We start from the raw sequence: 12,600 nt of genomic DNA, 5'->3' as shown, positions 1-12,600 counted from the left end.
AAGCAAATGACCTTCCCTTTTATGATACATATTTAAATACCCGGTCATGGGCAGAAAATTCCTTGATATGCCAAAAATGGCCAGCCACTAATATAATGGTCAAATTGTGGGAGGGAGCATGTTTGAATACAGTTGGTACAGACTTGTGACCTTAATAACACTGATTCCCTCGATGAGGAGAACATTGACTTTATTCTTCTTTCAATCATTCTGATTTAGTAAGGGACAACATCCCAGTGTACTATTGTTAGGATATATGCTGCTTACCTTATAGGTTAATCTCCTTTTTTAACAAAAGCAGAATAAACTTCAAGCTCACAGATTTACTCCAGCAAGAGTAAACATTTCTGTATGATAATTCTTATACTTTTATTTATGAAAAATGATAGTGGCTTTTCCATTTATGAAAATAACACAATGATTCATTTTTAAAGTTGAGTCAGTAACGTAGAGATGACACAGATGCCTAAAAGCTCATGAGGATAAAACTCAGTAACAAATCTGGGTGACAACTTACTCCACCATAACCATATGGAGCCTACTGAAGTTGACTGCCTAAATTCACTTTACTCTTTCATGGCAACTAGCAGACACAATGACATCAGACACCAAGAATTTAGATGTTATAAAAGGCAAACCAACACATATCACGTGATATCAGCAAAATTCAATGCCTCAAAAAAGTCGAGTCATAATCATCAAATTCAGACAAATGCACTCATGGAGAGATTGTATGATAAGCTTTCTGGTTAAGATACATCCTTCATTTAAGGTTTATGGTAAAAATGAGTCAAAAGTCTTTAAATGTGTACATCTGAGATACAGAAAGCTCAAAGAGCTCGTAAAGAAATGAATAAGATACATCCACATTGTTTGAGTATTTTGTGATCATTTAAATTTTACAAATAAGGACAAGCTTCCCCAGCTTCTGTTGGAGCTAGGAAAAAGGAGGTTTCCACATCTACATGAAGAAATTTAGAGAAGATATAAATGATAAGCACTGCAAGTATCTTTCTGAAAAATATGGACTGGGTTTATGGTGAAGGTAATGACTAAAAAAAGTGAAAAATGGAAATTTTGGATTTGTGAGTTTCAAAGGAACCAAAGATGCATAGAGAGTAGATGACATAAACAGGAAAGGGCTTAATGGCAAACAATTGTTTGTTAAACTTAATTTAAAGGGGAAAAGAGACACAACTGAGGTGCAAGGTTGAACATAAGAAGCAGAACCTAATCTATAGATAATAGGATTATCACCTTCCATGAGTAAAATCTTGATGGTGGTATTAATGAGGAACATTTCCAGAAAGTACTTCCATTAGTCAGTCTACAACATGATGGAGGATAGCCACTAGCCACAACTAGCAAAGGGTTTGGGTTTGTAGGTCTTGCCTAGAAGTAGCCACTTAAGCAATTTAATAAATAATATAAATATGTCCAGCAACATACCATATGCAACATTCACTCAACCTAAAGAAGAACACCAGGGTCACTTCAGTAAGCAGTAAATGCTTATTGAATGCTTACTGAACATTAGGGTGAAAGCTGTACCTGCTCTGTAATCAATTCCAACTGGATGCTTCACCATCCGGTTACTTCAGCCCTCTGACATGGACCACACCTGACTATTCTCTCCTCAGCCAAGCTGCCCAACTGACACCACACCCATATAAGACATCTCAGGTGTCGGACCTCATCCTTTCCAACAAATGTCTGGCACTGTCCACCAGCTGCAATTAGAAAATCATTCAGGGCTATGGATCTGCAAATCATGTCAAAGAGCATGAAACTAACATAACACAGACAAACAACACGAAATGTGCCACGTGCACCTGAAGTCCTCACTAACTTAATGAACAACTTCAAATTACCATGGAGCTGTTTGATGTGCCCACACTAAATAAGGGCATTTCAGTGTGTCTGTGTTGGCACAGGCCTTCCACAAACACAGGAACAGATGCAGGGGGAACAGTCAACCACTTTGCTCTCACTAGTAAAAATCCCTGATGCTTTGATAGAGACTTAGAATTCAAAAGGCTCCTCAATGTTCTACAGTCTCTCCATTCCAAGGTCAATGAAGCGGTCACTGTACTAGCAGCCTACCAAGCTAAGATTCCTCAGAAAGTAGTTAACAGCCTCACCTTTTACAACTGATCAGGAACCACAAAAGGAAACGTGTGTTTCACCAGGAAAAAATATCTAAATGTCAAAAAACCTAAACATTATAGGGGGAAACATCTGTAAAATATAAAATGTATTTAAAAATATATAGAGAACATTGAGCCTTATAAGAAAAGTTGATTCAACAAATTGTGTATGTATGTATATATTTACATACACACACACACTCAGAAGCACACATATAAATGAATGTATTATAGGCACGACAGACAGCAAAGACTTCTAGCTTTTTACCGCCACTCACTTCTATACTCTGGGTACACTGCTTGACTACACTTTCCAGCCTCCCCCCTTCTTCCCTTGCACTTAGGTATTCCACAGTTTGGCTATGTTTTAAGTTCCAGCCAACTGAACATAAAAAGTAGTGACTATTTTTTCTATGAACTTTCTGTTGTTGCTTAACAAATTATCATAAACTTAGCAACTTATAAACTATATCCATTTATTAGCTCACAGTTCTACAGGCTGAAAGTCTGGGCCAGCTACACTGGGTTCTCCACTCAGTCTCACAAGGTCAAAATCAAGATGACAGCTAGACCAGGCTCCTATCTGCAGACTCTGGGGAAGAATTCCCTTCCATTCAGGTTGTTGGCAAAGTCCTGCTCTTTAAAACTGTGGGTCTGATGTCCCTGTTTCCTTGCTGGCTACCATCTAAAAACTGCTCTCTACTCCTAGAGCTGAGTACATTCCCTCTCACATGGCCCCTCCATCTATAACAGCAACAAGTCCGGTCCTTCTCATGCTTCCAATCTTTCTGACTTCCCCTTTCACTACCAACCAGAGAAAATGCTCTGCTTTTAAATGGGTTTGTATGATTAGATTAACCCCAAACATACAATCTCCCCTTTCCCATATAGAGTAGGAATTTCAGGAGGAACAACTTTTCATAGTGACAGGTTGACTCACACTCAAAGAAGAGGGGGCAATACGAGAAGGAGAGTCACTTAGAGCCTTAGCATCTTGCCTACCACATTCTTCTTCCAGGCCTGGCCCACAGAAATCTCCCATGCCTGTTCCAACATAGTCTTCCCTTTGGCAATCTTGAAAACCATGTGTTGGGGCGCCTGGGTGGCTCAGTCGGTTGAGCGGCCAACTTCGGCTCAGGTCATGATCTCGCGGTCCGTGAGTTTGAGCCCTGCGTCGGGCTCTGTGCTGACGGCTCAGAGCCTGGAGCCTGTTTCAGATTCTGTGTCTCCCTCTCTCTGACCCTCCCCCGTTCATGCTCTGTCTCTGTCTCAAAAATAAATAAACATTAAAAAAAAAAATTAAAAAAAAAAAAAAAAGGAAAACCATGTGTTAAAGATGTAAGAACCCCCAGTCATCCTGGATCCCTGAGGCAAATAATAGGAAGAATGAAAAGAGCTATGAGCAGTAAACATCGATTAAGACTTCTTGGTTAAATCAAAGCATGAGGCTCTTACAAAGTTCAGGTGAACACAACCAAACCTACTGGTTGAAAATTAGGTATAAAAAACATCCATTGGATCAATGGAATCCAAAAAGATTCCACTTCAGTAACTAGCAAATGGGAAATCTCCTAAGTTTCTGAAGGAATTTTGTTGCCCGAATCAGCCATGAGCCATGAATAGTTAAAAGCCAGTAACTGCAAGGGCGCCTGAGTAGCTCAGTCCAATGGTTAATCATGGGACTCTTGATTTCAGCTCAGGCCATGATCTCATGGTTTGTAGGATCAAGTCCCACGTGGAGCTTTGTGCAGACAGTCGTGAGCCTGCTTGGGATTCTCCCTCTCCCCTCCCCCTACTCACATGTGCACATGCACACTCTCTCTCAAACTTTTTTAAAGAAAAAAAAAAAGCTTCTAACTGTAAAAAACAAAAAACAAAAAACAAAAAACAAATATTAAATAAACAGGAAGCCAAAGAAAGAAGCTATACAGCTCCCGAAGAGGCCACACTCCCTGTCACCCTCTTTAGATTTTGGCCAAACAGCAGAAAGAACAAAAAAATTCTTCCCTGATTGCAGAACCAGGGTAAAACCATAGAACTTCCTCTATATAGGGGTTGGGACCTCACAAAGCTTACCCAGAATGTGGTATCATTGTATGGACAATAATTGCCATGGCTCCCATTCTTTCTTTCTCCAAATGGGAGTAGTCACTGAGGACAGTATTTCCTGAACATGAAAAAGCATAGGCAGACTAGTCACGTGTGCCTAACAAGCATTGTACTTTGATACTGAGATATTTCTTAGCACTGTGGAACTGCTCCAATTAAGATCTATGGAGAAAGTTCAGTTTGAATTATAACAAAGACACTTCTGTATCTTTCAGATACCATTATTCGGAAGAGGCCACAAAATCCTGCCTAGTGGTCCTTCAGAGACCCGAGCATCTAAGCAAGCCTCCGAGGAGCTTGCTGGTTCTCACAAATTATAGGAAGCTTTTCCACAGTCATCCATACCATATAGAATCTGACCTGGGGCTGGGCAGAGGGGAGTGAGAGCAAACCAACTAGAACATCATATTCAGAAGTTGCATTAAATGTAAAATCTTCATAAACAGTAAATTTACTTCACAAAGCATCAGACTCAGTCGATGATTTAGTGTCATTTGAAAATATTTTATCGATATTCTACAAAAACATTTACAGGGTCTTACAATCATGACATTACAATAGGTATAGCTGTAGCTCTCTTCTTCATCTTTATTATCTATTATAGACCACATAAATCACTTTTAAACATCTGGACTCCAAAAGGATCAGGGCAATAAAGAAAATCTAAACCAAAAAAAAAAAAAAAAACCGAGAAAAGTTGTATTGTAAAATTTTGTTTCCTGCCGCCTTAACATCCTCACATACAACGAGCTCGAGCAACCCATCCAGGTAACCAAATGCACCACTGTGATAAGGTGGTCCCCACCACAACTACATTTCTCAGCCTGTCCCTGACTATGACCTAGTAAATTCAAATGCACCAAGGAAATACCCTCTGCCTTTTCTTGTGTTCTCCACCCTGACCCTAATAAAGACCCTTACCCACTGGTCTTTGTACTCTCTTGGCTACCACCTGCTTGGCTGAGCCCACTCCCCTGGCCCTGCTCATATGTGGCCCCTTCAGTGTGCATTGTCTCTGTCTCCCTCAAACCTGTGAGTTTAATAAACTTTGTTTTCCTGAGCCTCTCCTGGGTCCCCTCTTGGTGCCACACTCAACTCATCATCATCACACAGAACATAACAAAAGGGATAAATGATCAAATGAACAGAAAGGGGAAAAAAAGAGAAGTCAAGAAAATCCTCTGATTTCTTACCTTCGAGATAGAATCCTGCCCATCTGGCCTTAACTCGTGAAGGAAAGCCATACCACTTTAAACCCTGGAGCTGTTCTTAAAGTCTGCCTCCCCCAATTCTCCTTATTTGAATGATTCTTGTCCTTCTCTCTCACTTCCTCAAGCTGCCCACTCTAACGAAAGCCCTAGGGTTGCATGAAGGCCTGGGAATCTGAGCAGCACAAGGGGCTTGGCAGAATGGACTCTGCTCTACAAGCTGAAGCCCTCCCCGCTACCGGCATCATGCCCCAATATTAAGTCTCTCTCTCCCGCAATGACATTTCTCCTCAAAACAGTCACCATTTCCCCCCACCAAGTCTTGATGCATTTTCAAGGGTATTTATAGTTCATTTGGGAGATACATACTTCAAAATTTTCCAAATAGACAGAAACCAAAGTTCATATAAACTCAATTTAAAACATTAAAGAATCACTGTGGGGGGAAAACCTTGCAAAAAAATGTCACTGTTTCAACAACAAAACACTTGATCAAAGAGACTCTCAGTCTCAAGGGAAATTATTTTCAGCAGCCACTTTCATTTCAAACTCCTCCACAGGTCCATCTGCCAAGTGTATCAGTAAGTCAGAGCTCATTGACAACCTACTGTTTTTTTTTTTTTTATTTTTTGCATGGTTCCAGTTATCTTATTATGCAAGCGTGGCACTCTCACAGACATTATCTCATTCAATTCTGACACCTTTGGAAAGGCTTTTTATATTTGATTGCCCCTACAAGTAGTTTAGAGATGGTTTCATTTTGAGCAGATATTCTAAAGCCCAGTAATAAATTGATGCAAGTGATTGTTATTGTAAGAACCACCCCATTCTCTCCTGATGACATGATCAATTTGTTATAATGTATTTTTACTTTGGGGGAAGGGAACAGGATTGGGATTAGGAATTCCTCTAAGAAGCTGATGATAAGGGGCACCTGAGTAGCTCAGTCAGCTAAGCAATCAGCTTCATCTAAGGTCATGATCTCATGGTTCTGAGTTCACACCCTGCATTGGGCTTTCTGCTGTCAGCACAGAGCCCACTTCAGATCCTCTGTCCACCCTCACGGCCCTCCCCCCCTCCTCTCCCTCTCAAAAATAAACATAAAAAAAAAAGCTGATGATAAAAAAAAAAAAGCTGATGATGAGTGGTTCGGTCTGTTAAGCATGGAACTCTTGATCTCAGCTCAGGACTTGATCTCAGGGTCTTGAGTTCAAGCCCTCATGTTGGGCCCCATGTTGGGCTCTGCACTGAGCATGAAGCCTACTTTAAAAAAAAAAAAAAAAAAGCTAATGAACAAGTTTATGATAGGCTAAAAACCTCTCCCTCAGAAAAATGCACATATAAAATGTGGCATATAATTTTAGAAAATATATAGTCCTTCCAGCCTCTTATTGACCCCAGGTAAGAACCTGACAAAGAGTGCATGTATAGAAACCCTATGTGAGGGGCGCCTGGGTGGCGCAGTCGGTTAAGCGTCCGACTTCAGCCAGGTCACGATCTCACGGTCCGTGAGTTCGAGCCCCGCGTCGGGCTCTGGGCTAATGGCTCAGAGCCTGGAGCCTGCTTCCGATTCTGTGTCTCCCTCTCTCTCTGCCCCTCCCCCGTTCATGCTCTGTCTCTCTCTGTCCCAAAAATAAATAAACATAAAAAAAAATTTAAAAAAAAAAGAAACCCTATGTGAACAAAAAAGTTATACTCGAGATTTTGAAGGCAGCAGAGATTTTACTGCTTTAAAGCAAGCATTTAAGGAACTGAGAACCTCACTCAAAGTTATAACTAATTATATATTTCATTAAATACCTTAACAAGTTTGAAGTCTCACCAAATCAATAAATGCATAAAACAGATTTATGCAACATTCTCCCAAGCAAAACATCTATGTAAAATACAGCACTTTAAATATGATGAAAGCATGAAGAAATTAGTTAAATGGAAAGGCATAAAATACCAATGTAATTAAAATTTTCCAGTTGATGAATCTGAGTGGGACAATAATCATGCACCAGATTATATCATAACATACAGCCTAACCAAATATTAGTTTCTATCATTAAAAAAAAAGATGTAGTCTATAGTAGGTATATATCCTAACCAAATTTATTGAAAAGAAGAAAGCATATCTCATTCAATGCAATATAAAGGTGTTATTTATAAACTTAATTGTCTTCTTAATGCTAAATCAAATGCAATATTTAGGAGAACACTGTGGTGAATCCTGTCACGCAAATAATAGCTGTAATGGGTTATGTGCCCCCTCCAAAAACTTATGTTGAAATCCTAATCCCCAGTACCTCAGAATGTGACCTTATTTCAGAAATACAGTCACTGCAGATGTAACTACTTAAGCTAAAATGAGGTCATACTGTTGTAGGGTGGGTCTCTAATTCAATATGACTGGTGTCCTTAGAGAAAGGGGAGATCTGGACACAGATAGGAAGAAAACCATGCTAACATGAAGACAGAAATCAGGGTGATGTGCAAACAAACCAAGAAAAGCCAAAGATTGCCAACAAACTACTAGAATCTGGGAAAGAGGCCTGAACAGACTCTTGCCTAAGGCCTTCAGAGGAGTATGTCCTCACTGTCCCCTTCATCAAGACTCCAGAAGTGTGTGACAATAAATTTCTGTTGTTTAAGACACTCAGTTTGATACTTAGTTCTGCACAAATGCCAAAACAAATACAATGACCTAATAAATTTTACTCTGTAACAAACTTACATGTGTTTCCACAAAGCAAGGTACATCCACAACAAATGCTTGATAAAGTAAAAAAAAAAAAAAAAAAAAAAAGTATAGAATTTATAATAACAGCATGTTAACTGGAACCAGACAGCTATTTTTTACCTAATATGCTGCCAGTTTAAACCAACAAGTGAAAAAAATTGACATTAATCTTGCTGAAATGAAATCTCAATGAGTAAAACTCACTAAAAGTAGAACATGTTCATTTGCCCTATTTTACAGTAACAAAAAGGAGTACCTTATTTTTTCTAATTGTATCATAAATTATATCTACAAGCAATAAAGTAATAAAGCATATTAAAGTAAAAATATGATTGGGGCGCCTGGGTGGCGCAGTCGGTTAAGCGTCCGACTTCAGCCAGGTCACAATCTCGCGGTCCGTGAGTTCGAGCCCCGCGTCGGGCTCTGGGCTGATGGCTCAGAGCCTGGAGCCTGTTTCCGATTCTGTGTCTCCCTCTCTCTCTGCCCCTCCCCCGTTCATGCTCTGTCTCTCTCTGTCCCCAAAATAAATAAACTTTGAAAAAAAAAATTTTTTTAAATATGATCAATTTTTGCTGTTAATATATTCTCAACCTGAAAGTCTTTCCCACTTATTAAATTGTCTTTAGCAAAAGCCTTTTTTCACCTCCAAATATCAGAGATATTAAAAGTAGGCAACAAGGTAGAAATAATCAGTTCTAAATCAAGAGAACAGCCTTGACACTTCTATTCAGAGATTTCAAATCAGTGGGCAAACTTCAAAGGCGTACTGCTTTATTAACACAAATATCCTGCACTGAAAAAGCAAAAAACTCAATTTCACAGAAACAAGAGAAACGTTTGCCTGAAGAGGGGCCCTCCACTTAAGAATACTGGCCACACATGGGTGCCTGGGTGGCTCAGTCAGCTGTGTCTAACTTCGGCTCAAGTCCTGATCATGCCCTTCCTGAGTTGTAGCCCCAGTTCAGGCCCACTGGGCTCTGTGCTGACAGCTCAGAACCTGGAGCCTGCTTTGGATTCTGTGTCTCCCTCTCTCTCTTGCCCCTCTCCCACTCACACTCTGTCTCTCTCAAAAATAAGCAAACATTTAAAAAAAAAAAAAAAAAGGGAACATTGGCCATATAATCTAGCATATCTATTCTCGAAAGGCAATAATTCTAGGTGTAAAGCTTACTTTGTAGATAAGATCAGGTTCACGGAGCTGGGTATGGAAAAATGGCTTTAAAAAGTAGGACGTGGCTATTTCCCCTAGTATCTTTGTCACACGCAAACACTACCACTGGCTTTACACACCCTTCAAATATACACACGTACACATGAAGAATAACCTTTGCCAGGGGCTAGGACTGTGCTCCATTAAGTTATGGATAAGATATCATGTGTTGTCTCACCTCTAAAATGAAAGGCTTTTCAGTAAAAAAAAAAAACACTCAGTGACTCTGCATCTGAATCAGGTGTGATGAATACTACTCTTGTCACAAGCAAACCTCCTCCAACAATCTAAGAAGTTCTTTCACATCATACAATTCTAGTTTTTTATTCTGAACTTCCGTGTTACATATAACTTCAGGATTTGGCTGAAATGAAGCAATCTGATCATTTTTTTGTTAAGGTAACAAAACCAAAAAGTCTAGCTTCCGTCATTTCCTCAAGTGTCATTATTACTAATACAAAGGACAGAATCTTACACTGGTGAAATTATCTTTAATGTTAACAGCATTTATTGAACACTTATTATGTGTGTTCTAAAAACTCATCTGCACTCCCATCAATTCTAGGATGTGGATACTTAGCCCCATTTAGCAAAGACACATTCAAATGTTAAATAACTTGCTCAAGATCACTAACAGCAGAGGTGGGGGTCAAGCCTTGGCCTAATTGCCTTTTAAGGCTCCAAGATTTGCAGAAGTCCTCAGAATCAAAGTGAAGAAGGGATGTGGTGTTGGTAAATCCAGTGCTGAGGTCTGCTTTACAGAAGTAACAAATACCTGAAATTAAAAAGGTTAGTGACTTCAAAGAAGTCCTGCCTAAGAATTTATGGTAGCACCTGTGCTGGTCTGTAAACCAGGTTCTGAAGGAACCTGAAGTATGAAGTTATTAGAAGCCCTCCATATTACACCAATAAATATATTTACATTCTGTCAGAGATGACTCAAAAATCCAATGTGAAAAGCAAAAACAATAACATTAATGGGTATTTGTACTGAAATCATCTTAGTTTTCTCAATTTTCCAAACTGACAGATAAAACTGATTCTAAAAAGGCAGGGTGCCTGGGTGGCTCAGTCAGTTAAGTGTCTCACTGCAACTCAGGTCATGATCTCCCTGTTTGTGAGTTCAAGTCCCTCATTGGGCTCTGGGCTAACAGCTCGGAGCCTGGAGCCTGCTTGGGATTCTGTGTCTCCCTCTCTCTGCCCCTCCCCCGCTCCTGCTCTGACTCTCTCTCTCTCAAAAATAAACATTAAGAAAATTTAAATTAAAAAAACTGATTCTACAAAGGCAAGCGGATAGTGATAGACATAGCATGTGGACGTACAGGAGAGGAACGTCGTGCTGCATCTGTCCCCCTACCTTAACCAAGATTCTGTAAAGCACAACCCTCACCTCTTTTGGATGTGGTTTAAAATAGGATTGTTACTGTGGTAGCCTAGAAAAAACCTCACTACTTCTGAGAAATTATTGAGAAAGCTCAGTATTAATCAAGGTTAATCTATAAAAAAATATTTAAGGCTAAATTATGAGAAACATTTGAAGAAACCAACAAAATCCTTAGCTAAAAATCCCTTAAACTAGAACTGTTTCAGAAGGATAAAAAAAAAAGTAACCACCCTCATTACATAAGAAATAGGTCACATTGTAAGTATTCACCTATCTTTCCCTATGTAAAATTCTTCAACAGAGCCCAAGGAGACTTAAAGTATTAGAATCTGAATTAAATAAGTTGTAATCACAGCTTATTAACCCCACAGAGAAATACGGTCACATTCAAGATGTAAAAGCTTCACTGAAAATAATACTTAGACATATATGATGATTTGGTTATGTTAAGGCTACAAAACCCACGGGAAATGTTTAAAGACACAAACTGCTGGTCAAGCCTCGGCCTCAAAGGAGTTTCACCACCGAGTTCTCCAGGGAAAAGTTAATGCATGAGCTTCCCCGAAGGAAGCCTCATCCTCCTATTGCTCTGGCGCCTGGGGACAACATGGAAGGAGAGATTCAGAAAGCACAGTGGAGGAGCGCAGACGGCGGACATCACCGCAGTCACCCCCGGTGCGGGCCACCGCTCGTGCCAGCACTTCCCGGGACAGCTGGGGGCACCAACACCGCAAGGTCACCGGGTAAGAGACGACTTTACATAATCTCCCGCCGCGCCGCAGGGGCACCTGCACGCCCGGGCGACAGTGCAGCCGCGGTCCCCTCCCAGACGCTCCGGCGCGGGGCGGTGCGGGGGCGGCGCGCGGGGCGACGAGGCGGGACGCCGGAGACTCGCGGACGCCCGCAGCGCCGCACCGAGCCGGGGGTGGAAGACGGAGGGCGGGCTCCCAGCCCCGGGACGCCCCGGGCCGCTGCCGCGGCGGGCTGGGCGGGCGATGCGGAGGGCGGCCGGGGCGGGCTGGGCACAGGCCGGGGTCCCCACGCTCCCCGCTGGCTGCAGGCGCCGAGCGCGCCCCTCGCGGCTCCGTCCGGGACCACCCCGGGCGCACCTGTCACGCGCCTTACCTGAGTGGCTTTGTGGAATTGCTTCTTGAGCCCGGCTACCGACATGGTGCGGGAGGACGCGCGGGCGGCTGCGGTGCTGGTGCGGAAAGGGACGGCGGCGGAGCGCGACCGGAGGGCCGAGCGGGGCGGCGCGCTCGCCGGGCGGCCACTCGTCGTGCCGCCGCCGGGGCTGTGGGCGCGGGGGCGCGGAGCGGCGCGGGACGCGGGCTCGTGCGGAGAGACACCCTGACGTCAGGGGCGGGTGATGCGGCCTCTTAAAGGGAAAGCGGGAAGCCCCGCCCCGGGCGCGGGGCTGGCGGGGCAGGTGCTGCGGCCCGCGCTACCTGTGCGCCTACCGCGGAGATCCGGCTCCAGGACAGCCGCGAGCCGGCTGCGTGCTTAAAGGGCCGAGGGCGTTCTCCCAACGCGGGAGTGGGGTTCGTGGCCCCGCACACTGCGGGCCAGTTGCTGCAGCTTGGCAGCCCAGGCACGGGAGCGACTCAGGTGACTTGCTGGGCTTCCAGGTAGCCGCAGCGGCGCTGCCTGAAGCTGGCCCATCTGCCCTTTGAGCCTCTCTGCTTCCTGGAAAGGAGGTGTTCTATCTGGGGTAATTAATAAGTCATTGCTCCTTCTCTGCCTTGCGCCCACTTGGTTGGTCACAGAACACATTTCTCTGCCCTGGTTCCTGGTTTCAATACTCCAATATCCCTTAA

The 12,600-nt window shown here is 42.7% G+C and overlaps 1 protein-coding gene across 1 annotated transcript in view; it reads right to left on the bottom strand.

Moving 5' to 3' along the window:
• SH3GL2 (SH3 domain containing GRB2 like 2, endophilin A1) overlaps positions 1-12,076 on the bottom strand; it is a 214,674-nt gene extending 202,598 nt beyond the window's left edge. Inside the window, exon 1 of the mRNA XM_043567155.1 lies at positions 11,909-12,076. Within this exon, the coding sequence (XP_043423090.1) occupies positions 11,909-11,953 (45 nt within the window). The 5' untranslated portion in view covers positions 11,954-12,076. The remainder of the gene's footprint in view (positions 1-11,908) is intronic.
• Positions 12,077-12,600: the final 524 nt, after the last annotated feature.

The sequence above is a fragment of the Prionailurus bengalensis genome, chromosome D4 (genome assembly GCF_016509475.1).
Source record: "Prionailurus bengalensis isolate Pbe53 chromosome D4, Fcat_Pben_1.1_paternal_pri, whole genome shotgun sequence".
NCBI classification, from domain to species: domain Eukaryota; kingdom Metazoa; phylum Chordata; class Mammalia; order Carnivora; family Felidae; genus Prionailurus; species Prionailurus bengalensis.
The sequence above is the reverse complement of the archived record's forward strand: the minus strand, read 5'-3'. Positions and strand labels throughout refer to the sequence as shown.